The sequence below is a fragment of the Pelobates fuscus genome, chromosome 1, assembly GCF_036172605.1.
Source record: "Pelobates fuscus isolate aPelFus1 chromosome 1, aPelFus1.pri, whole genome shotgun sequence".
NCBI classification, from domain to species: domain Eukaryota; kingdom Metazoa; phylum Chordata; class Amphibia; order Anura; family Pelobatidae; genus Pelobates; species Pelobates fuscus.
This window is the reverse complement of record NC_086317.1, coordinates 90,797,760-90,825,731: the sequence shown is the minus strand read 5'-3', so window position 1 is coordinate 90,825,731 and position 27,972 is coordinate 90,797,760. Positions and strand designations below refer to the sequence as shown.

At 38.8% G+C, this 27,972-nt stretch overlaps 1 protein-coding gene across 3 annotated transcripts in view; it reads right to left on the bottom strand.

Annotated features, from left to right (window-relative positions):
- ABR (ABR activator of RhoGEF and GTPase) overlaps positions 1-27,972 on the bottom strand; it is a 328,573-nt gene that overhangs the window by 183,191 nt on the left and 117,410 nt on the right. For 2 of the 3 annotated variants that reach the window (XM_063450023.1, XM_063450024.1), the window contains exon 2: positions 10,765-10,949. In XM_063450023.1, coding sequence (XP_063306093.1) covers positions 10,765-10,949 — 185 coding nt within the window. Of the gene's footprint in view, positions 1-10,764; positions 10,950-25,442; positions 25,711-27,972 lie in introns of those variants that run through there. The other variant, XM_063450025.1, reaches the window with a different exon arrangement.

The window sequence follows — 27,972 nt, the reverse complement described above, 5'->3', positions numbered from 1 at the left end:
TATACTTACTTGCCTTTCTGCTACTCCCATGTGGCAACTTCAGAAGTCGCCCACTCATGCAAAGCTCCAGTTTATACTCTAGTCTGTCCACATATATGCATGTTCCAATGCAGTGAACGGACGTCATTCAGGGGCCATTTGGCTGGCTATGTAAAGTTCAGATCTGCGATTTAGCTGTGGCTTATTGTGGTGTTCATGCCCCCATACCTATCTGGATTGTCTTATGTTCAATCCACACTTTAGTGAATAGACTCCATGGGATCTTAAAGAGGGTAAGAGTCAAACAGCCCAACATTCTATATGGAAGGCCATGTGTTAGTGCTGCGGAATATGTTGGTAGCCTAGTGCTTTACTAACAAAATATGCCAACAGAAAAGAAAGATTTATTATATCCTGCCACGGCTTCCTCCCACATTAGTTTGTATACATATGCTGGGGTGCTAAAGTTTATTGTTTGTCTGCATCCACCCACTCTCTATACTTGGAGGGGTTAAGTATATACAATGGCACTATTTCTAACACAAAGCATGATTCTTTTGCCTATTTTTATACTCTTTTACCTTTAACACGCATATAAAGGGGATTTAATGGGACACAAATAGAGCACGGTTCCAAATTCATTTATTTCTACATGCAACTTTATAAACAGTGCAGAAAAGGACAGATATTGAACGACGGTTGTGGCAAAATAAACAGATATTAAAAATGGAGAATGTGTTCAATTATTAATATACATCATTCATAAAAAATAAAAAAACTCAAAGAATACGGGCATTGTGGTACATTTCTTCTCACATATGTTCTCTTGTAATCAATCTCTGTACATGTGCATTCACATGATGTAAAACATTATATATATATATATATATATTGGAAAAATAAATTTGGACAGGATAGAAAATGTTTTATTTTTCAACAGGATCATAAGCTTAAAGGACCACTCTAGGCACCCAGACGACTTCAGCTTAATGAAGTGGTCTGGGTGCCAGGTACCTCTAGGATTAACCCTTTTTTTTATAAACATAGCAGTTTCAGAGAAACTGCTATGTTTATAATGAGGGTTAATCCAGCCTCCAAATCCTCTAGTGGCTGTCTCATTGACAGCCGCTAGAGGCGCTTGCGTGCTTCTCACTGTGAAAATCACAGTGAGAGCACGCAAGCGTCCATAGGAAAGCATTGTAAATGCTTTCCTATGCGACCGGCTGAATGCGAGCGCGGCTCCTGCCGCGCATGCGCATTCAGCCGATGACGTCGCGATCAAGATGGAGAGGAGGAGGAAAGCTCCGCGCCCGGCGCTGGAAAAAGAGGTAAGTTTAACCCCTTCCTCTCTCCAGAGCCCGGCGGGAGGGGGTCCCTGAGGGTGGGGGCACCCTCAGGGTACTCTAGTGCCAGGAAAACGAGTATGTTTTCCTGGCACTAGAGTGGTCCTTTAAGGATGGCAACCATTGCTCTCCATCAAAACAACACTAAAAGAAGGGATGGAGGACAAAATTACAAATAAAGACCACGTCTATAACACTTTGCTTCTTCAGTATCTGCTACAAAAACCTCTCTTTCTTCTGGTACAAATATCTCTCAGATGGGTCTATATTGATTGCTTCTCTAACATCTACTATTCCAGACTAACAAACTCTACTGGAGTATCTAAAAATTAGTGTTCCTGGCTCCATTATCTTCTCCATCAATATAGAGATCCTTTAGGACCTCTATAACACTCACTTTTCTCTCCTCCCAAGACGTGTTAGCTTTATTTACTATTTTGTACAAGTCCCAGTATTCTTAGAGATTGCCTTACTACTTTTCAAAGACTAAGCCACTATTGAGCACACCTTCATGTTTAAAGCCAACTTTACTCTTTTTCAAAGTTAATCATGTCACCAACAAGCAAATATCCCAGAGCCCCTTGCCACAATATTACACTAGACTCCACCATGTTCCGTTGAATTTCAAACCTGCTTTATTCTCCTGTGGAACATCTGGGTCTATTAATTCTTAACACCAGGTACAACCAAAGTTCTAATCCATTCATTACGCACGCTGCTTTGGAATTGCTGCAACACTATCCTAATACATCTGCACCTCCACACATTAATCCATCATGAATACCTCTAGTAGACGAATTTTACTCCCTATCCATCGGTCTTCTGCTTTCCTATTCTGCCAGAGCTTCTTCCATGGGTCATTTTGGTTCCACTAATTTGGCTCAGAACAGTGTCAACACATAATTAATGTTGCAGGGTAGTTTTGATTGGTTATATATATATATAATTATTAAAGTTGGACACTGCGATCAAGAAATGTTAATTATTTTGAAATTAGGATTATACTTTGTGTTTAGAGATTTATGATGGGCAAGGTTTTATCGTAGAATTTAAAATCTGGCTTAGAGGTTGTAAAGGAACATTCCACACCCATAAAGCTTTAGTGGGTTAATAAAGTGTCCCCTCTTTGTCAGTTTATAAAGTGCACATTTCAAGCGAAATCTGCCCTTTGTAAAGTGACATGGTAGCACCTTCCTAGCTGTCAGAAAGCAATAATTTTCTATGAGAATCACTGGAGGGGCAGTGCAGTCATTTCAATGCATGTGCTCACACTCTTAATGCTTCTCTATGAGATGCATTCTATTGGCTGGGAAATTATCAATACTGATAGTCTAACAGTCTGTGATGAGGACAAGGAGACCCTCTTGCATTACAAGTAAGTCACCCTTTATTTCATGGGGAAATGGAGAACCAGGAATCTAAAAATGATAGTAAAGCACTCAGTTATACATAAATTGATTTATATAAAATACTGGATTGTTGCTTTAACTAAAATTTGAGATTAGGTGCGGAAATGAGTTAGGGATGAGACTATGGTATGTCCCCAAATAACTCGCTTATTTCCATTATGCATCAATATTGGACCACTTCAAAGTGGTTTAAACTCTGAATTCTATTCCCATTACTTCAATTATACAATTTTAAACCCTTAGTTTACAGATCGTCAAGACTGCCTCACTGTTTCAAAGGAACATTTTAATGGTACTCCATGCTGGTCTCCATGTCTGATTTTTACATGCTACAATAAAGTCGGTTAATTTTTCTATCCGAACTGAAGTGTTCCTCATTGCTGAATTCTCTGTGGTGGAGCTTATGATATTAATTGGATTTCCCAAGACTGCGTCACCCTATATTCACATGCTTTTTCTCCAAATATTGTTACAACTGCTCTGCTCATTCCGATTGAGCACTGACTATATTCTGCCCTATACACCTCACTTCCCAGACTCCCTTTATCTCATTCACAAACTCACAGAAATCATTAGTAAGAATTTCAGATTGAAAGTTGCCATAACCCTTATGTGACTTCCACCTAGTCAACCCATTGCTTACGGTTTGTATCCTTAAGAATCTAATATTCATTCCAAGCTGTCGCATTACCTCCTGTCACAATCACTCACACCTCCTACTAAATCACAAGAGTGAGGCCTCCAATCCTTCTGTACCAGTTTCTATCTCTGCGTATGTTATATATCATAAAATATTTCAGTAAGTAAACGTGTCTGTAACCACTTTTATAAATCTGTAAATATTAATAGATAATGTATCATTAACAACTAACCTTTTTACCCCCGTGATACTCACTCATACTGTAGTTTAGCCAATTCTTTTGCTCTCCTTCATCAATATGGGTTCTTTATCAACTACGCCTGAACATGATGCCACATCATTTTATAAATGTAGTATTTCTCACATAATTGACTGAATTCCGGTGAAATTCCAACAAAGTCAAAATTACTCATGGATATTTTTATTTATTTTTTTACACATTTGTGGGGGTGGGAATGGGGGATGGTGACAGAACAACTTTAATTTAATTTGGACAACGACAATAGTGGGAGAGAGTTAGTTACTACACAAATAGATTAAGCAGAGCAAGAGTGGTATTGAAAGGCTGCTACAAAGAATCGCTGTTTAGGTTATAATCACTCGTGAATTTTTCAGTGTGTACATTTTTACATTAGATTGATTCAGATGGACAATAAAGTGTACACTTTCAAAGCTGATGTTTTTCTGTTTACATAGAAACTTAGAATGTGACGGCAGATAAGAACCATTCGGCCCATCTAGTCTGCCCAATTTTCTAAATACTTTCATTAGTCCCTGACCTTATCTTATAGCTAGGATAGCCTTATGCCTATCCCACGCATGCTTGAACCCCTTCACTGTCTTAACCTCTACCACTTCAGCTGGAAGGCTATTCCATGCATCCACTACCCTCTCAGTTAAGTAATACTTCCTGATATTATTTGTAAACCTTAGCCCCTCTTTTTTAAGACTATGTCCTCTTGTTGTGGTAGTTTTTCTTTTTTTAATTACAGTCTCCTCCTTTACGGTGTTGATTCCCTTTATGTATTTAAAGGACCACCTGGCTCTATAGGGTCCTTGGGTCCCCCTCACCCTCTGGGTCCCCCTCCTGCCGGGCTCTAGGGTGAGGAAGTGGTTAAATTCCTACCTTTTTCCAGCGCCGGGCTCGCTCGGTGCTGGGGAATCTCCTCCTTCTTCTGCCGTCTTCGGCTGAATGTGCATGCGCGGCAAGAGCCGCGCGCATTCAGCCAGTCTCATAGGAAAGCATTCCCAATGCTTTCCTATGGACCGTGTCAATGAGACAGCCACCGGAGGCTGGATTAACCCATTTGTAAACATAGCAGTTTCTCATGAACTGCTTTGTTTACAGCAGGCAGGGTTAATCCTAGATGGACCCGGCACCCAGACCACTTCATTAAGCTGAAGTGGTCTGGGTGCCTTTTATGGTCCTTTAAAGGTTTCTCTCATATCCCCCCTTCTTGTCTTTCTAGTCTCATTTTGTTTTTAAATAAAAGTTGAGTTTGAATACAGGAACACATTTTCTTTATGTATTTCTTTTGTATAATTGGAGAATAGTTGAAGAATGGGTTTCCAAATTAGTGCCAAGTTTAAAGGACCACTAAAGCATTAAACTAACAAATGTATCTCAAATACTAAGCGTATTATTTAGTGTGTTAATTCTGACCATGTTATTTCTCTCTCACAGCAATACAAAAAAAAGAATGTAACAACATGTCACTTTTAGATTGTGACAAACATTTCCAAGGTCTTCTAGGCAGTTGTCTGGTTTATATTCAGCTTTTGTACCCGAGTGAATTTGGATCCATCAAGCAAGACATTTATCCAAAGACAATTGTTTCAACCTCTATGGCCCTAATAGGTGCAAAGCAGGCTTTTTTTTGTTTTGTTTTCCTCTTGATTGCAAATAATATCCAAAATATCAATAAGTGCCTTTTAATATATTATCCACAGTAAATCATCACCACGTCTGTTATTTTCCCCATTCAAGGCTTTTTTTGGTTCCATTACATAATTCAGCATGTAACAAACCAGCTGTTGCATGTTTAAAGTAACACTGCAGACAACATAAGCATTCCGGTGCACTGTCCTGTTTATATCAGAAGTGCCTTTTTACCCCCCAAAAGTAAGTATTCAAACCGTTTTAGAATGTAGAAACATGCAACCTGACTTAGGCATTATGTTATCACTATATTAGATCTGCTATTCTGGTGATTTAGCATTCCATCTAGAGCTTACCACAGCTTGCTATTTAAAGGGACACCATAGTCACCAGAACATTTTCTATTTTAATATTTTGACATATGCTTTGTGAAGGTCAGTTGTATAATAAGTTATCTGGTTTCACAATGGAATTCCATTTACATTTTAACGGAGGTTGTAATCAATGGGTACAAAGGGTACAAACCTTTACTATAAAGGTTCCAAGGGTCATGTTATCAGGAGATCAGAGTAATTAACATCTAGGTGTAGCCATGAAGTTTGTGTTTTCCCAAGTCATCCTGTCCTATCGACCCAGAAACCAACCCTAACTGGTCACTTTTTACAGAGTGTTGTAGTGTAACTGGAGGGAAGAGATCAAAGAAAAGGACTTGTGTAAAGATGGAACGCTCTGTGAAAAAAAGGCAGGATAAGCCACTTTTGGGAGGGAAAAAGAATTCTGGGACTTGTAGTTAATGACAGCAAGAATCAGTCTTTAACAACTTGAGGACACATGACATGTCATGATTCCCTTTTACTCCAGAAGTTTGGTCCTTAAGGGGTTAAAAGAACAACAGCCAAGGATGTAGGGCTCCTCTCTTTCTCTTTTTGTCTATTTTGGAGAGGACAGCGCAGCAAGCACAGGTGCCATGGTGATCTGAGAGAGACAGTCACAGACTACACAAGATGAAGGCACAAGGGGAAGATCTTCATTTAAATGTCTAAGTATTGCCCTTTTCCTATGTGTCTTTTGATTATGTACTGGATATGGTTATAATGTGTATATCCTTCTAAAATCTGTAACAGTATCTTAAATTAATATTTACAATACATTTTATTATACACTTGTGTTTGTGTCGTATTTGTCACACATTCCCTAAAAGAATATCCTTGTAAGAGGGTCATAATTTCTTACACAGTAACTTCATATCTGGGGTCCACTGGGTACCACTCCAAGTCTCCACTACAGCCTACAGGAGAGCAGTTAGCTCTCTGCCTAAGTTAACCCCAGGTCTTAGCTCAGGAAAGCTAACAGCTCTGCTAGCTACTGAGAGCAGGGGAGCGGTGTTTGGCAGATCCCAGGTAAAAAGTTAAAACAAACAATATGACTACTTACAGCATTACTTGCTGTAGTGGTTGTTGTTTTGATTGTTCCCTTAATTGCCTTTGAAGCTTAGTCATAGATCAATCATAGCATTGGTGAGAAAAATAAATTACAAAAATTCAAGGTATGATGTACAGTCTCAAAGTTAATAGTAAATGCACAATAATGAATACATTGATACACATAAACACGATTCGCTTTCATGTAATCACCTTCCCTATAGTGCGGTGTTCCTATAAAAATATTTCCAAATGTAACAAATATTAAACTATAACTATCATGAGGCTAATCCACCCAGCTTTATTGAACATATTAAAGCCTCCTTGTTTATTTTACATTGTTGTTCATACTGCTTGGGTTTGTATTGAGAACTTAATGAGTCACAAAGTTTCTGAACAGATGATCATACAGTTTTAACAGAAGGGATTTAAATAGTTTAGTAAACAACACTTGAAATCAGCTCATCAATTTCCATTAGTTTTTAAAATCCTTTAGTTAAAGGAGAGAACAATTGATTTAGGCCTTAATGTGCTGAATGCACGATAGCAAATTTATTCCATCTAAATCATGCTTCCCCAAACCCCAGCCCTCCAGATGTTGCTGAACTACAACTCCCATAATTCTCAGCCTGTTTCATTAATAAAATCATGGGAGTTGTAGTTCAGCAACATCTGGAGGGCCGGAGTTTGGGGAAGCCTGACCTAAATGCTCAGTACTGCACTGAACATTGCAAAGAGCAATCAGAAATAAGTCTCTAAAGAGAAATGAGTTATTACAGAAAATGTTGTTCTAACAAACTAGCTCCCTAATTATAGACATAGCTTTCCTACAGCAATCAACAAATCAATATGTAGTGGTTTCAGAAGTTTGCAAATAAAATCTGATGATTCTCTGTCCCATGGTTCATTGAAAATATTTACGTTAAAAAATAAATTTAAAAAAAGCTACAGGTTATAAAAATGAACACAAGATGTTGATATAACCGGTTCATTTTGAGGGATAGTATTTCCTTAAAGCGGCACTCTCACTTTTCATCAACAGAAACTCCTTGTGAAAAGTTGTTTTTTGTCTGTTCTAAATCAAAATATATCAATCTTTGGCAACTGGCACAGTTTCCATTGTCCTTTCCCATCAATTGCCTGTTGTGACAGCTGATGAGAACAAATGTGTGGATGCCAAAAAGAAGCCTATTGCACCCTATTGTGCAATGTCATAATTATCTATGGGAAAATAGATCTATTGAAAATCCTGTGGTTCCACTGGAACTTCCATAAGCCCCTTCTGAATTTGCACAAATGTACAATAGAAACTATAGCTCCTGGCATGTGCAACTGCAGAAGCCAAAGTAGCATGGTATAGGGAAGATAGTAGGATCAAATAGGGAGAACCTAAGGTAAAGGATTTCCCTAAAAGCTCCCCAGGCCACCACCATGCAAACAGACATGGCATATTGAGGGGGTGGGGGAGTGGGGTGCTCTTTGCAAAAAATGTCTGAGACGTGACATTGCTGTTTTAAGCAATGAATATATAATTTGTCATAAAGACAAATATATTTAGTTGCCATCAAGTTGTGGTTTCAGGAGTTCGTGGGTCTTTTGTTTCTGACATGCTGGTTTCATTACCAGTGTATCAGTATCTAACAAGAAAACATGATTGCAAGTAATTGTTATGGTAATATAAGCTGTGCCACAGTGTTAATTTCGTCGACTAAATCAATTCAGATGACTACAATATGACAAACTAAAATGGCTTTTTAATGAAAAGACTATGACTAAAACTAAATAGAAACTTGCCGCCAAAAGGAACACTGCTGTGCCAGTGATTTTATTATCTTGTGCACTTGTTGTACTTTCATGAATGAAACAACAGCTAAACTGAGCAGAGGTTTTTATCGGATATGCTCAGTATTACGACAGAAAGCCAGGATAGAGTTTAGAGCCACTTTTTGGTGTACCAAGAGAGCTCAATGAGCACTATACGAACCATCTGTCCCCCTCATCCCTCATGTTAATAAGCCCCCCTTTTTTATCACTTACATGATTCCAGCATCGATGTCCCTTGGAGCTGGGTCGGGCTCCTCCTCCGCTGACGTCAGCCGATGGTTGAAACCTAATGTGCATGCGTGGCGAGCTCATTAGGCCTTCTCCATAAGAAAATCATTAACTCAATGCTTTCCCATGGGGATTTTCAACATGCTGGATGTCCTCGTGCAAAGTGTGAGGACCCCCAGCATCATTCCATGGAGTCAAACTCCGTGAAACTATAGGAAGTGCCTCTAGGGGCTGTGTGGTAGACAGCCACTAGAGTAAGCCTTAGCGCTGCAATGGTTTTCTCAAACTGCAATGCTTTACATTGCAGGGATAAGGGAACAGGCACGGAGCACCCAGACCACTTCAATGAGGTGAGTTGGTTTGGAAGCCTACAGTGTCCCTTTACTACAAAAAAAAAAGAAAATCCTTCTCTCGTTAAATAACAGAAATAAACCACTGGCCGGATTTATAATATTTATATGCATGCATTCAAAGAAAGTTTATTGTGTACTGTACATTAACAGGTGAACACACATTACTTCTCATGTTATTGGGAAACATGCAAGCTGACTTTTAAATTGCAGCTAAATATAGTGATAACATCGTGCCACATCAGATAATCTGGAGATTTAGCACTCATTTTACCGCTCAGTTCACAAGTTACCACAGCTTGCTATTTAAGGAAAAAGATCCTTCATTACTACTATATAGAAGTGTTCAGTAAGTGAGATAAATGAAAATATCAAGAAATTAGTGCCCGCTCCCTCCCAGTGTAAGTAGTCGAACCGTTTAAGAATGATTTGACAACTTACCTGGGGTCTGCCAGGCACCGGGGCACCTACTGCTCTCTAACCTCTCATCTAATTATACAGCACTGTGAATATTGGTGCTTTATAGGCAAGTAATATTAAAAAGCTTATTTCACAATTCTGTTACACTTACCGGTATTCCCTTTTTTTTTTAAATGAAATAACAAACAAAATTACAAAGGAGATTGCTATGCTCCATTTTAATAACCATAAACTTTGCTTTTCACCTACCATGACCCCCAATTGTCCTAATCAATCTTATAAAGACTGGTCACACTATGGAAAACAGTCTAGTATGTCACTTTTTTTTTTTTGCGTTTAATTAAGACTTAATTATCCCACACAGCCTGGGCGATTGGAATAATTTACCTTAATTTAAGAAGAAGAAAAGAAAAAAAAAGGAAAAAAAAAAGAAATTCACACTCTGTGCCATAGCAGATCTGAGTAATTCCTGACATACAGAATATCTAAGCAACAAGAGAGGGGGTGAGGCAGACATCAGAAAAGAAGGAGAAAAGACAATTATATATATTATTCTCATCAGGTCAAATTAAAATCAAAGACTAACCTTTGCAAATGGTACAAAGACAAGATACACCTCGAGCTAGGAAACTCGATTGCCTCAAGAACTTGACTATAACTCCCATTATCCTTTGATGGGCATTGCAGTCAACCACCTCTAGAATCATGGCTTTAAAATACTGAACACCAAATTAAAATATAAAAAAAATTGGAAAAAAAAGGACCGAATTCGGACAGATTACTATAAAAGAAGGTAATCCATTTTAAGGTTTGTTTTTTTTACTCCTCATTGCCACAATAGTTGTTCTTTAATGCTCCACATTGCTAAACATTCTAGGTAATCTAGCCAATTATCTAATCTGATAAAATTAATTGTTAACAACTTTAGTAGCACACTACAAGTTATAACACAACCACAGTTACTACAATAAAGCCCAATAAGTGTGAAGATGGCATTGTGTAATATAATTTTACAGTGTATTACTAGTGAAGAATAGAACCAGGAATAAACATTTTAAAAATGTAAATTTTTAAACAGATCAGAATGTAGTGAGATACAACCTACAACACCAGGCCAAAGGTAAGTGACCTCTTAAGAGTATCAAAATATACATCAATTTAAATATATGCTGAACAGCTCACAGAATATCAAAGCAATAACACTCAAATTACTATTACAGGGACTAAAGTCAAATAAAGAGTACTACAACTTGAAATGTCAAATATCTTACCCCAGGGAGCAGCACCTCTGTTGGAGTTGGTGAGACCCCATCCACGCTGTCTTGGCTCCTGGCACTGAGTTGTGGAGACATAGTGGGCGACTCGTCGATGTATGGCATAGTTTCCGAGCCTTCGCAGGAGCCTTTCTGCTCCTCATTCCCTTCTGCGTCGTAGCCGTCTGTGCCGTAATTAAAATCTGTGACAAGGAACAAGAAAGGCCGTTGAGTTCCTTCAATGAGGGCAGCTAAAGAAGAAGCATACGGCTTGTGTCTAGGGGTCATTCTGACATCTGAGCTTCCTGATAGAAGTGGAGGGACGGAGGAAGAAATTATGACAAGTAGAAAAAAATTAAAAGAAACAAAAGGAAAATGGTGGTGGAGTAAAACAAACGATAAGAACGAAGAAAGGAAAAAAAACAAAACAAGGAACACGAAAGAACAGAAGGCAAAAGCCAAAACCAAATAAAGGTGGAAAACAAGTCAGAGACAGTGCACGAAAAGGCAGCAAGAGGAGGAAAGAAAAGGAATGCAGTAGGGTTAGCAATGAAGTAATAGGAGCAACAAGGCAAGGAAGGAAAAATAACACAGAAACATTAATAAACAATTTTAAAAGATGAGAATACGGAAAAGAATATAAAAAAAAAGCGATAATAAAAATAAAGAAGTTAAAGAAAAAAATGGAAAAAAAGTGTGAAAAGATCAAGGAAAAACTAAAACAAACAGGAAGCCAGAAAGCATTGAGGGTGAAGGTAGAATCAGAACAGCCAGTCCAGCAGCTAAATGCAGGTTACAGAGTCAGTTGGCCACCTTCAAAACAGTGATAACTACGACTAAAGGATTAGGGGAAGCCTGCGAGCATGCGAAAAACTGGAAAATCAGCGGCTGTCCACAGATGACAGCATCAGAGCTATTCCGGGCCCTGCTCGTTGCCTCCTTCTCTGAGTCACAAGGAGACAAGAAGGGGGGTGAGGGGGCTCAGAGTTTCCATTTTAAAGCACCAGTTCTTCCACAAATAATACTTCTAACCAGAACCGTCCAAAATGAAAAAAATTTATCTTTCAGTGCGTGGTCGTGTTTCTTTACAGCTATTTTATTTTATGTACCTTGAAGAATTAACTCTAATTCACCGGCACAAAACACCGGGAACTGGCATCACCATGGCAACCATCAGTGCAAGATTTTAGCAAATGGGCAGACACTTTTCAAAGTATTATTCAGTTTCTGCTGAGAGTATGCTTTTCTCATGCATACATACAAAGAAAGAAAATGGACACAAAACAAATAGATTGCAGCAGAGAAGAGGTCTCTGGTAAACATTCACTCTTTGCATGCCAGTATTCATTACATGCCAAGTGTGGCTACTTGTACTTGCCATTTTCCAGTTAATGAAAGTATTAGTCTGAGGTATGAGAACAGTTGCTTGAAATCAAGCTTCGAATAATTTTCTATGCCTATAAGTAAACCTTATTAAAAAAGCACTGAATTTCATTGTTACATAGTTATTGTTACATAGCTGAAAAGAGACTTGCTTCCATCAAGTTCAGCCTTCCTCACATATGTTTTTTGCGGTTGATCCAAAAGAAGGCAAAAAAAAAAACAGTTTGAAGCACAATTTTGCAACAAGCTAGGAAAAAAATTCCTTCTTGACCCCAGAATGGCAGTCAGATTTATCCTTGGATCAAGCAGTTATTACCCTACATTGAAAGATTATATCCTTGAATATTCTGTTTTTGCAAATATGCATCTAGTAGCTGTTTGAACATCTGTATGGACTCTGACAAAACCACTTCTTCAGGCAGAGAATTCCACATCCTTATTGTTCTTACAGTAAAAAAAACACACAAAAATTGTGTGACACAGCCTCATATATAAACAATGTAAGCAAACTATATTTAGAATTTAAGTTTTATATGCAGATTATGCAACACAATTATGCTCTAATATGCGATTCATTTAGAAGTCCTCAATGCATATAACGTGGGATAGAACAGTGCTTACCAACCCAGTCCTCAATGCACACTAACAGTGTAGGATTTAGGCATTTCCCAATTCTGTTCCAAAGGGGATTTTAACAAAACTGTTTGTCTACCTTGAGGACTCAGCTGGAACCCATTGGTTTAGAATGATGGTTACCAAATCCACCATGGTTTCCAACTAAGCTATGAACAGAACACTTTTTTCTTTTTAGACAGACAATTTGGCCTTCTGAGTACAGAAACGTTCTTTATTTAAGTATTAAAACAGCCTTTAAATGTAACTTTATTTCAATCCTGGAGCAGACTCCACACAGCAGCAAATTCTCCTACTGTAAGGTCATCATTACTGATCACTTGTCAAATAAGATGCTTTTAGGAAGCATGCGTGGTAGTTGCTGCAATCTGCTAATTCAACGGTTCTCATAAAGAAGAAGTTAATCCAATCTCTATACACCAAACTATCACCAGTGTTTTGACAGTGCCAATTATTTTCTGGGGAAAAAAAGTTTTTCTTTTACTTTCTACATCCTGCTGTTGTCACTGAATTACCGAGGGTCAGGTGAGACATTTGAAATCGGTGGAGGCACCTTTAATCTGCTGTATTTGCCCTAAATCCCAAGAGTGCAATTCAATACACTAAGGGGGTTAACTACTAAATGGTTGTACACAATTGTTGATTTTTATTTCTTCACAGAACATATGCCTATCCTCTATTGTTTAGTGTAGAGACCATAAGCCTAGGTCTCTGGGGAGGCAGCCACACATTTCCTTTCTACCGTAGAAAAGCATTACTCTATTATCATTTATATTTAAATATAAAGTGTGGAAATTTTTGTGAGTCTGAAATAATTGAATCTAATGAGCATGACGACACTGATGATTACGTTTGAAACGTATATAAAAGAAGTGACTTTAGTGGCTAGCTGCTTGACAGCCACTAGTCGATTGTTTTTCATGGCCAAATGTAAGCATTGCCATGCCTCAATGAAAGACAATAGTTTACGCTGTAGCTGTAAGAGAAAAGGGGCAACACCTATGCACCAAAACCATTACTTTAAAAACACATTTTAAAAATAATTGTTCTTTACGTCAGGTTAAATGTGCTCCTTTCCCCTGTTCGATTATTACCCCTCCTTTTAAATAAAATAATATTAATTTTATTTTTAAAAGACTTGTGTGACATGTCATGATTCCCTTTTATTCCACAAGTTTTATTCCACAAGTTTGCTCCTTAAGGGGTTCAACTCGCTTGTCTGTAATCCATTGTCAGGACTATCTGGTCTCGGCAAATACCCAGCCTCTTCTGAGATAAATGGTGATGAGCTTGGTTCAATCCTAAAGTGCATACGTGACATTGTAAATCTTTAATGAAAAGAGAAGATCTTCAATGAGGAAGTGTCTCTAGTGGACCAGTGTTAAAGGACCACTATAGTGCCAGGAAAACATACTCGTTTTCCTGGCACTATAGGGTCTCTAGGTCCACCCCACCCTCTGGGCCCCACTCCCGCCAGGCTCTAGGGGGTGGAAGGGGTTAAATCTTACCTGTTTTCCCCCGCCGGACTCCCTCGGCGCGGGGAACTTTCCTCCTCCTTTTCGCCGTCATCGGCTGAATGCGCATGGGCTGCAAGAGCCACGCGCGCATTCAGCCATTCCATAGGAAAGCAACTAGAGGCTGGATTAACCCATAGGTAAACATAGCAGTTTCTATGAAACTGCTATGTTTACAGTAGAAAGGGTTAAACCTAGATGGACCTGGCACCCAGACCACTTCATTAAGCTGAAGTGGTCTGGGTGCCTATAGTGGTCCTTTAATATCGCTGCTGAAAAGTTTTCATCATAGTTTTTAGCATTTTCAGTGACGAAAACGAGACTTTAAATAAAAAGGGATAATGAAAAAAACTATAACACAGAAATATGACATTGCCATCAACAAATCAAAACTAGACAAAAATGTTAGAAGGCAGATTAGAGGCAGAGCCAGCACAAGCCAAACACAAGCCTGGCCAATATCTCCTTATAGAGATGTATTGAATCAATGTATCTCTATGAGGAAAGTGCAGTGTCTGCATGCAATGGGAGGAGACACTTAATGGCAGCACTGACCCAGGAAACACCACTAACAGCTATCTGAGGAGTGACCAGTGGAGTTATCCTTAGGCTGTAATGTGAACACTGCATTTTATCGGAAAAAAAAAACTTTTTTACTGCAAAGAGCCTGAAGGCAGTGACTAAACCAGAACAAATGCAATAATCTCTAGTTGTTCTGGTGACTACAGTGTCCCTTTAAATAGTGCATTACGTTTTAACTGAACCTATTAGATTTTACTGTAAATTTAGTCAACTAAACTCTTATACTAGTTAGCGGACTCAAATAATTCAGATGGCTAAAATATGACAAACTAAATGGCATTTCAGTAAAAAGACTGATTAAAACTAAATAAAAATTTGTTGTCAAAATAAACACTGTTTTGGACTATTGTAAACATTGCTGAAACACAAAACAACAAAAAATAAAACCCTTAAAATGGAGTAGTTTTGATGCTTAGAGATTTATTTTACAATATTTTGTTTTGATGTTTAGACTCACATTTTCAGGACTCTCTCAGTTCTCTATCCATGTTAGAAAATAGTGATTGGACAAAAATGTTTTAAACGACAAGAACAAAATATTACTGCAAAAACTAATTTAACTTCCCAGATGTCCAGTTTCTTTGACTTAGAAAATCTGTAATTTTTTTTTAGAGTTTCTTCTGGATATATCTTCCTCACACAACCTCTCTGAACAACTTAAATTTACAAAAAGCAAGAATTCGAATGGTAAAACAAAACTAAAATGCATTTTTGTGGCAGTTATTTTAGACAGCTCCCATTAAGAGTAATCGTTTATAAAAATTCTTAATAATCCTATTATTCATGTGCTATTATTTCAAATAACCGTGAAAAATTTAAGATTAGGAATCAAGAGTTTGGAATAATTTGGAGCAATCCGTATGAAAAACAATCGAACATTGATGTGGATTGCAACAGTTTTAGAACTTTGCCACAAGTTTGTTTTTATAATTTCTACGAGATTTTGCAAGCAGAAACAGTAAGAAAAAAATACAATGAAGGTTGGACAAACGATAGCACAGTGTACTGAAGTAAGGAATGTTACACATGACAAAGTTTGCTTATCAAGAAGGAACACATAGCGTAGTAGCCTTTGCGAACAAGTAATGCCCCAGTTAGTGGGTTAATGTGTGGAATACACAAAAAAAAAACATTTAAAAAGTTATCAAACTAGTTTCCCAAAAGGGCATTAAACATCTTGCCCATAACTCCACCCCCAGGACACTCATGATGACTGGCACAAATAAATACACATTGATTAAATACAGCACATCATCAGAGACCAATTTTTTATTTTTTTTGTTCAGCAGACATACACAAAAACGAACTCAAACCCGAAACACGTCTGGGTCGAATGAACTGAGGTGCTGATCCAATTTTATTCTCATTAATGCCAACATGAAAATCACATTAATATTAGAGATACCATTACTGTCCTTGTCCTCACCCTTAAAAAGAGGGGGGGAAATAAAATAAATTAATTGCAATCCACAATGCCAAGTTATCCCTGTATGTCAGGGAGGACGAGGTGAGAGAAGAACTTTGGCAAACATTATCAAATGTATGCATACAGCTCAGCCAGTGACAGTACTGAATGATCTGAACTATAAATCAACCTGCATTAAAAGGAGAGAATGTCCAGGGAGATAGATCACTACATCCGTGGCTCCCAAGCCAGTCCTCATGGCCCACCAACAGTCCAAGTTTTGTCAGTATCTCCATTAGAATAAAAAAGAGAAATGCATTCATTTCTGGATTGTTGGTGGGCCTTGAGGACTGGTTTGGGAACCACAGATTATATTTTCTCAGACTGTCTGAAGACAGGTAGTGAATTATAAGCAGCTTACTTAGTGTTATAGGGACAGACAATGCGCATACCTTTTTTAAAGGAAGTCTTTGTGGCATGAGGGGGCGTGGCCAAAAAGGAAGGCTTATGGCTCAGAATTCTGCAAAACACTTTTTTGAGGCAAACACTATAAACATTTTAGCATGCAAAAAAAAATTCTAAATCTACCACATGCATTAAAGTTGTATTGTTGCCCCGAATGTCCCTTTAACCCCTTAAGGACCAAACTTCTGGAATAAAATGGAATAATGACGTGTCACACACGTCATGTGTCCTTAAGGGGTTAAAGACAGTGTGATTACTCTTGCTGTGGAGCTCTGTTAAACGCTCAAAAACACCAACAATATGGAATTCCTAGAAACCATTAGGATTTGTGCCCCAAGTAGGGACACTTGAAAGATATATATATAATATATGGGGAAAGAAACATAATAATGTAGCCTCTAAGGCAGTGGTGTATCCTGGTTTTGTGCTGCCCTAGGCAGGACAAAACTCAGGCGCCCCCCTCCCACCCACGCCACCCTCACCCAACCCTCCCCCCCCCACCCGCGCCACCCCCACCGAACCCTTCCCCCGTCCCGCCTTCTAAATACACACACACACACATTCACTGACAAATACGCATACACTAGGTAACAGAAACACACTCACTAGCAGACACACACAGTCTAACAGACACACACACAGTCTAACAGACACACACTTACAGACACACACACTGACATACACACACACTAACACACACACACACAGACCCACACACATACAGACATACACACACACACATACAGACATACACACACACACACACATACATACACACACACACACACTAACAGACACACACACAGACACACTAACAGACATACACACACTAACAGACATACACACAAACTAACAGACACACACACAGACCCACTAACAGACATACACACACTTACAGACATACACTTACAGACATACACACACACACACACACACTAACAGACATACACACACACACTAACAGACATACAAACACACTCAATCACTCACATATTTAATACATTTTTTTTTTTTTTAATTTAACCCCCCCAGCCTCCTTACCTTTGGGAAAGCTGGGGGGGGGGATATCTGTCTCCCTGGTGGTCCAGTGGCTGCTGGGAAGTGCGGGTAGGTGGGCGGCCGGCGAGGGAGCACTTCCTCTGAGCGGTCTGCTCAGCTCCCTCGCGCGCCGCAGAGTGATGCTGGGAGGCGGAGCCGGAATATGACGTCATATTCCGGCTCCCAGCCTCACTCTGCGGCGCGCGAGGGAGCTGAGCAGATCGCTCAGAGGAAGTGCTCCCTCGCCGGCCGCCCACCTACCCGCACTTCCCAGCAGCCCGCCGGCCGCCCAGCATGCCTTGTTAGCCGCAAGGCTAACAAGGCATTTGCCCTGGGCATTTGGGGGCGGCTTTTTTTGCCGCCCCCTGAAAAATGCCGCCCAAGGCAAATGCCTTGTTTGCCTCGCGGCAAATACACCCCTGCTCTAAGGTGTTAAGTATTCAACGGACTCTCATTCTGAATATATATGGTAAGTCTTGGATAAGTGCAAGTATGTTGTCCAACCTCCAAACCAGCCCCTTCCTCAACCTTGCTGATAAAACACACCTACACTTTCCATAACAGATCAGCATTTCTCATTTGCATAATTAATGACCTTAAAAGCAAGAGGCAGGAGTAAAGACAGTGAAGTATGTGCATCCCGATCAATAGCTTTTCCTCACCGAGTGCACGGCAGCTTGTAAAATATAGGTATGAGACATATTCAGGAGTGTAATGGCCGGGATCCCTGAAACCCGATGGGGAAAACAATCACATAGAATAAGGACAAGAATAGACAAATAAAGGGAAATGATGAGCAATGTACATGTAATAACGTTGAGCTTCTGTACAATGTACTGACAAGATACAAAAGGAACAACGAGTACTTGTCATGTTGAACTTTCAAGTAACAAAAAAATGTTTATGTTTTAGGCAGAAAAGTTTAAAACAATGTCACTTTATACAGACAGGGCTTGAGGTTCTATTTAAAAGTTGGTGGAATGCTTATTCCTAAAGAGAAACAAAATAATTATATGTACAAATGTTGGGGATAGGTGTTAAATCCTGATCACAGAATATAGAACAATTCAAATACAGGCATGCTAATGTAGGCCTCTGAACAATGTAATGTACTTGGCGAATAGGCATATATGCCTTATAATATGCAGTGGAGAGATCCCAACCTTCTGCAAAAATAAAGTAACTGGTTTTCATCCTTTCCTCAAGCTAGCCCATTCTTTCCTTTTCATATTTTTTGCCTACTCTTCACATTTAGGTTCCCCATGCACACATCCCACCTTACCTCCCTACAGAACATATAACCAACTGTTTCTATATTAAAGAATACAAAGCTTATTCCCAACACACACACACCGCCTGCCTTGTTAAATTAAAACTTAGTGGGGAAAAGAATTTAATTAACAGCACCTAAAATCACTCAGTTTTGCCAGCCACTCCACTTTCAGTGACATCATCTTGTTGCTTCCTGGCTTAAAGAAGCATTGAGGACAACATGCGCACATCCAATCAAATGCTTCTAATAAAGAAGTATTAAATTAAATGCTTCCCAATGAGCTGCCTTTTATGACATCCTCATGGACATTGAATGTCACATGACTGAATAAAACTTGGTCGTTACAGAGGAAGCACCTCTTGTGGCTACCAGGAAGTATTCCAATAGAGGTGTGTTTAACCCTTTAATCAAAACATCTGCTGAACCGCATTGTTTTAGACTGAAGGGAAAAAAACTGCAGGGCCACTGCACCCAGACCATTTTATTAAAATGAGACGGTCTGGTTGACTTTGTTGTCTTTTAAACATGCTGTGAACGGAACTCTAAATTCATAAAATGCTTGCAATGGCAAAACACCAAATTACAGTGAATTGAAACCCAAAAGGCAAAATGTATTCAGATGGTGCTGATTTGGAATGATTCTCTTGCTCTGTTATATTTACAAATTGTAAAAAACAAATAAAAAAGTTACTTGTGCTCTATCCCAAATCCCTATGCATATTTAAATAAATAAAGATTATTTAGTAACTCCAATGACCATTAGATGTAAGCCCACCTGCCACGTCAAGGCAAATCTCTTAGGTGGGTCCTACACTAACAATTCACCTTCTTACTTCAGTTTCAGGCAAAAAAAAAAAAATCTCTAATGAGACAGAGGGTTATTTTTTGTTTTAAATCCCATCATACTTATTAACCCTTAATCTGGAACACATGGGCTGGTGCGGCAGCATTGTAACATGACTGTGTGATACAAAAGCAAATACAAATATACAAAAATAAGCCCTGCGCTCAGACTCCCAACTACTCCTGGGCAGCGGCAATGACCAAAGTAAACATCAGCCCTAGATTTTGCAATTACATTTCAGTATATAGTGTTTATTTCTTTGGGGTTGGTGTCTGCGTTTCACAATTATTTTGTGATCCACAAAGCCTAATCCCAGCCACAGGAACGAGAAGACTAAACTTACATGTTATAGTAATATGTATACTGTATGACACCTGCTGTGAAAGATTACACAGGAATGAAGTACCCACCTTAGTAATAAGACCAACTACCAGGCTCACAATAAACTGATAAGATGCTAATTCACAGATAACAAAGGAACAGAAACACCAATTTGATTAATAGAATTTAACATTTAGTGTTTAGAAAACCATGGTTTGTGTAGAAGGATCTACGATGCACATCTAAGAGTCAATAATTGCAAAGAGGATTGATGGTTTTCATAAGTTTTTATTTTAATCCACTCCTGTTGATATTTTGACCCCTGTTTATACTTAAGAGCAAAGAAAAATATAATAATAAAAATGCTTTCTTGTACATTTTTCATTTCAGGTAGGAGCACTGAAATGACCTTTGGTGTAGCCCACTCTCACCGTATAATTTTTAAAACTTTTTTTACCCATTTATCTAGAAAATTAGCACAGTGAACATCAGAATAACAAAAGGCATTCACGGCAAACAAAAAGGCCATGTTCTTGCAGACTTTGTCGCAGCTCTGCTATTCCAATCTAAATTTTGCAAGTGGGTTGTCAAAGGAAGGATGACGAAATAAACATTAATATTAAATGCATTATTACACTAGCCTAACCTAAAATGAACCTAAACTTAGAATTTCTAAATAAAGCAAGAGAAACTGGCTTGTGTTAACTTTTTTTGGTATGTATTCAACCACTTTGTAAAAGAACATCTTTATGAATCCCACTATGCCAGCATAACTAAAAGGATAACATTAACAAATGCAGGACTCCTGGATATCGCCTGTCATGACACCAAACTCCAACCCATGACCTAAAATTGTAGCTGTGTGCACTTATCAAGGGTGTACAGGACAGCAGCACTGATGGCAACGGTTCATAATATTTTGTTACCAAAAAGCTTACATGATTGATGTGTGTAATACAAGGTGATTGTAATAATAATAGAAATGTGCATGTACAGGTAATGTTTTGGCTTAAAAAGATACTATGCTGCAAGAAGTAGTCCAGCTCTGTCCCAGAACAAGATGTCAAACGGTGTTAGAACAACAACTGATAACCACTAGAGGCGTGTTCTTGGAGAAACGTAAACGTTCTAGTTTGACAGACATGTGATATGCTACATTGCCTGTGTAAAGGGAGAGTTTCTGTGCACCAAAAACCACTACATTGACAGGCATTCGCGGCCATATGTGCAATATCCGATCTTCTCTAGAAAGAGATGCTAGAGCAGTGGTTCTCAAACCAGTCCTCATGGCCCACCAACAGTCCAGGATTTATGTGTTCCCCTGTTTTATTCCAATGGAGATACTAACAAAACCTGTACTGTTGGTGGGTCTTGATGACTGGTTTGAGAACCACTGTGCTACAGTAAAGCAAGGTTGGCAAAGAACCATAGTCACTGCCTGAGAGAAGAAAAGACGTTTACACAACAATATTGGAACATGCTAAAATAATAGTACCCCAATCATTTTAATTTTATGAGACAAGAAAATTGTCTTTTAAAAAAAAAACAAAAAAAAAAACAAGTAGACACTTTATAGGGGCATGACTGATCAAAGTAGTGGTACACTGAGTCTTCGGATGTCAATTGCACTTTAGTGTCAAAACATTTTAGTGTCTGCCTTCATGCACCTCAACAATTGTAGGCTGAATGTGTGTGGGGGTTGACGAGAACAAGAGAGATGGCACCTGATAACATATTAATCATTACAATGAGCATAAGTGACCACGGAGCTTATGATGCCCCTTTTAAGATTGTCAGACATTGTTTTCCCACCGTTCCCCTAACATTCATCTCAGAGTGGCCTAATTCTCTAATTCAGTTTTAAAAACAGACATTGTTCTGTGTGTTACATTTTTTGCAGGAGTGGATATAAAACACTGATGGGAGAGAGTGCCAGTTGTGAATAGTGCAAAAACACGCGACCAAACCAATAACATTGTCTAGTAAAGAATTTTGAAAATACAGTTGAACAACAAATAGCTGGACTGCCACAGTTGGATACTATCATGTAAAGCGTGCAGATTCTTTTCTTTTTGGCAGCCATTTTGAAGTCCTAGTGGTAGGGGGCTCTCAGCAAAACATGAACAATCTGAACACACATCACCAACTCCCTGAAAGATTACAATTAAAAAGAAATAATTGTACAGATTACGCTTTCAAGATGTGATTTACACAGGCTTCTTTACATAAATGGAAATGGTTGTTAATCACCAAGCTGTGTTATGACAATTAAAATAGAGATTAATTACGCTGATATATGGTTACATTCTATTTCTCTATAGCAACTACAGTGCTTTCCATCACACTGTAAAGTAATAACAATCCCCCACCCCCCATCCCTTGACACTGTAAACAAGGGTAACACAATTATTGCTTCACTGGTGGTCAAATTATAATAGATGAAAAACGTATTGGCATGAGAAAGGACCAACAGTGGGGTCCATTGTACACTGCTTCGATCCTGTGGGTGCTGTATAAACGAGTTCAGCAAAGGAAAGGTTAACGAAGAACCGGAGGGAGAGATGAGTAGAACGAGAACGTGCATTTGCGTGATAAGCCGTGGGAGGACTATAATTATTTCCAAAGCATTCCCAAAGGCAAAAGGCTGCAGAGTTAACTATTTAAATACACAAGTTTGCGTGATGATTTTAATAGCAAACACCTCCAAACTATCACTCTATTTATCAGTAAAACAAATAGTTTATTCTCCCGTCTAGTTGGTAAATGCATTGCTTGTCATAAACCCATTCATAATAATAAATTCTAAATGCATTAAACTGGGCTGACAATAATGAACATTACCAGTTGTTGTGGAATTACCACTCCCATAATCCTTTTCCAGCCTTTGAAGTTATAGTTCCATAAAAATGGAGTATCTACCTTCTTGTCATCCCTCCGTAATAAAAAGATGACAAAACCCAAAATGGCTGTAAATGTGTTGGTTCTATCAATCAAAATTAATGTCACCCAAGCTTACTTAGAACTTCTGGTGAACACTAACAATGACTCATTAACTCCCATGCTCTGCTTACATAAAGCATGGTCACATATACCACGCACATATAGCCTGGTCTTCTAGCTCGTTTTATAGTGAAACTGACAATAAGCGCACAAAAGATTCAACAAAAATCTTCAAATTAGAACTCACATTCTCTTTAATATCATTTACCTTTTCCTCACAAAATTTGTCAAGTATTGTCCTTCCACCGAAAAAGTTACCAATTTCCATCACTATTCACGGTTATCTGTTTGGGCATGTTGCAGGCAAACAAAAGTGAGAATGTATTTACTAAAGTGAGAATTCGAAGTGAATGTCAACTTTAAGGCCAGAGTAATCAAACAGAGCATAGCTGATTTTGAGAATATGTACAAATCTATTTTGACCTTAAATTTGAATTTCACCTTAAATTCTCACTTTATTAAATACAACCCTGAAAGAGTTAATAGGTCACTGTAGAAATTTGACAAGTGCATCAAATATAGTTTCAGAAACCTTTTATTCTGGCAACACCAATAATGCACAATTATGTTATATGCTGAATGGAAAAGATATCAAATTCAGGCAAGGTATAGTCTTCTTTTCCAGTGCTCCCTAACCCGGTAAGGACCAGCAACTGTCTATGTGGAGTAAAGATTCTATTTTAAAATGGAATGTTCCAGTCATTTTGTTATGTAATTGTTACAAGTACTGCTGATGCTAAATAAGCAAGACATTGCATGCTGGCATTAAGTCCTCAAGGACCAAACTGTGATGGCAGCCAAGAATATCAGTGGTCCTTATTAAAATGACACATTTTGTGCTGATTGTGACAATGAAAGGGCTAGGGGTGATAAGCCACAGGCAAATGATTAGCAGCAATTTGTTAGTACTGGGTTTTCAAAAATCAGACTTAAAGTGGGGCTTCATTATATTATAAGTAGCTTTAATCAATACAAAAAGCTATAATGGTTGTGGTGCTTAGAGTGTCCTTTCAACAGCAAAAGGACAAAACAAAACAAAAAACAGTGTAAACGCAATAATGTGTTATGGGATACACATTATTATTTTATTATTTATATAGCGCCAGCAAATTCCGGAATGCTGTAAACATGCCATGTGTGGAGGAGGTATTACAATGTTGGGTAGATTATTAAAAAGCAAGATGTGGAAATTGACCAGAAAATTACAAATTATGGTCCAACATAACTAAATTGGAAAAACACTTAGAATTCTCCCAGCTCTGCTATTTTGATCTAAGATTTGCAACCCCCTAGTCAATATTGCATAATTAGTAAATACACTCTTATAATCACTAGCCTTTCAGACTCCATGACTAATGAGCTAAACAGATTTGCCCTTCCTGAGATTTTAACAGGTTCTTAAGATTTACCAGAAGACATTATGCACTGAAATGAAATAAAAAAAAGTTATTTTGCCGTTATCCTCAAATAACATTTTACCGGAAAGAGAAAAAAAAAAAGACCAGACTAAAAGCATTTAACTGGTTACATATTAATCCGCTTCATTTAGCAGGAACATTTAATTAATTAACAAGTTAATAGAGGAGCTTGCAACAACAATGGGAGATGGAAACATCTCTGTAAGGATAGTCTTAGTCACGTGACATGAAATAGTGTCTCAAGACAGAACGTTGAGGACAGGCTACATCTCCGAGCACACTCACCAGGCCTTTGCCTGTGGGTGATAGGGATTGTAGTCCAACGCATGCAAGACCGTGCTGTAGGTTAGCAAACACTGCACTAATGGCTGTCACAGTGAAGCAAGGTAAGGGGAGGAGGGCTATCTGGTGGGAACATGCAGTTCTCTCTGACAATCCATGCTGGGTTATTCACCGCTGCTGTATTATGTGCAGAAAGCTCTATACTGGCCTTTCTATGTCATTACAACAGCCTTTAATTAGGCTGCAGTTCTGGGAAATGTACCAGCATTCCCTGTTCTGCAAATAAAAAAAAAAAACAGATAAAAAACAATGGCAGCAGAGAGGTCACCTCAGTCAAGTGAAGCAGGGCACAGCTCAGTGGAAGCAACTGAGTGGTTAACATACCAACCAATAATCTTTTTAATGTGTGCTTGTGTGGGAAAGGGGGGTTGGAGGGGGACATATCATAGCCCCTTAGACAAGTTCTGGAGTAACACTTGGCTGGCTCTGTGGTGGGTAAGTGACATGATGGGACAGCACCTGGATAAAGTACACTCACCCCGCTCCTGTAGCCACTCCATCAGTTGCTGTGCTGTGTAAAATGCCTGATGTAATCCATTCAATCTCCTCTTTGCAGCACTTCCAGTGTGCACACCGAATGGAGGGATGGCGAACCGTTCCTGTCAGTTTATGAGCTCCTACGTCGCACAGTTGAGCCTGCATGTGTGAGGAGGGGAGGGGGTATGGATGGGCCTGGAGCCGGTCAATTACCGGCACAGGGGGCTCTCTCGGGGATGACTAGGAGTGTGTGTAGGGGCGGGAACCTCTGGGAGGATGGGGAAGGCTTGTGGAACACTACTTGATGGATGTGGGATCAGGAGTAACAGTATCGGATTGCACACAGACTGTTATACTGCCTGGTTTTACTGGAGCCTACATGCAGCGGATACTGCTTTCTGTGTCTCTCTCTCTTACTGGCAGCTTCGAGCAAACCTTTGTGGAAGTTCCCTCATCATTAGTCGAACACACAATAGAATCCAGGGAGCTCTCCAAGGTACTTAGCAGAAACAGGGGTAGAGCACATACACTGTTCTCACGACGAATATATGCGGCTAGCTCTGTTATCATGAAAACAAGTCCACGCTCGGGTAGCGCTGTGAATTCAAGGCAGGCTGATGGCTTATTTTTCAGATGTTGTATGACAGCCTGTGTGCCATTTTCAATCTAAGTGTAAACTGTTTTATAAAGAAAATGCATTTTCTAGACGGAGTTTTGCGTACTGATTCTCTGGCTGAATCCGGGACACGCTCAAACTCTGGTCAACAAAATGAGTAAATTCACAGTTTACTTTTACATTGTCTGAGTTCTGCACAATGCCAGCATTTTATATATTTATTCATTCACTTTCAAAGTGTCTCTAATAAACCCAATTATAAATTATTCATGTTACTCTGAATTAATGAGAGTCAGACTTGGTAAACTCCTTAATCGCTGTATAATACAAATATTGGAGGGTTAATTTTCTTTTAAATCAGGAGTTTGGGAATAGTAAGGATGGGGCAGTGTTCAAAGCTAAACACAAAGCCTCTCAAAGAAACTTGATGACCGTTTAATGATAAATGGGTTAATTCTTCCTATTATGTAAGGGAGTTGAAGACCTTGGAGAAACACTAGGGTAGAGTTCCTACCTGCAAGGTACTGCACAGTCACAGAGAAACAGATTTAGATCTTGACTTCCATTAATTACAATGACCATGTAGTTGGGTGCATTAGGATCTGCATTTACCTCCACTCATCGCCATCACAGTCTCTAGAAGTGATGTCAAAGCATGGAGTAAATTAAATCAATGTGGCTAATCCTACCTGCCCTGACACAGGGTAGCAGCTCTGTTTTTTTAGCATGTAGAACAGGGTTGCAATCCATTTGTAACTATCAAGATGTGCTCATATGTTTTCGAACCTTACAAGGTTAAGGCAGGAAGCCATGCAATAACAACTTAAAGCCACATGTTGTCCACAGACTGACATTTATACAACCCAGCTCTAGACCATGCTTTAGTCAACAGTAGTTGTAATCACACAAACCCAACCCAGCTATACTGAAGAGCAATAAAGGAGAGCTGTCTCCTTGTGTTAAAATCAACAAACACTGTCATAGGCCTCAGGCTGTCTTGGCAAAGGATGTGTGAAGCTATATGCCAAAATGGCACACAGTAATCTTTCTATGACCTTTAAACCAACACATGCTGGCCTGCTCTTTTTTCCAAAAGGCCAAACAAAAGAATTAGGTGAAGCATAAATAGAACATAACGTGAAATGCATGAGGGCACTTAATAAAACACCACCAAGTACATTCATTGAAAGTACTGTGAGGACTGGAAAATTGCAAGCTTATATTAAGGGATGGGATATTTTAACGCTTTGCTCCAAAAATTGTTTTAAAAAAATAGTTGTTCATCTTACATGAGTAACAAAATTAGTCAAATACACAAGAGATAAACACAAATCTATCCACCTACATTGCTAAATTGATTAAGCAAATATGGCTTCCTTTTCCAGGGATTCTCAAAATATGAACCTACATTGAAATATGGGTTTATATAGAAACTGCGTAAACTAACTTATTCTGATATTACAGGCTCAGAGAATAAGTTTGCAGATGGTAGAAAAGTCCACCAAGGAAAATATTGATAAGCAGCACGTGAAAAGGGTTGCCATGTAGTATGTAGAATTCAGAAGAAGCTGTAAAAGTTCAAGTAATTAGGCAATGAAGAATCCTGCAGAATATGCATTATACATACTGCAGGGCTACCCTTTCATGCGTTTTCATAAATATGACAAAATGTGTCCCAGAATACATGGTGGATATGGTAACCCTATGTATAATAGATGTACACAGAAAGCAGATCCCCACAGTAAAGAGCCAGGCAGAGTACACGTGGCACTAGCCTTGTGGTTGTGTATTCAGCAAAGCAGATTAGTGAACATGATCTTAGTGGAAACAAGTAACATGGCAGGTGATAAATTCCCTTCAGGGCTTATTTTCCAACTGCACAGCTAGTTTCGAAAAACAAACACCATTCTGCAAA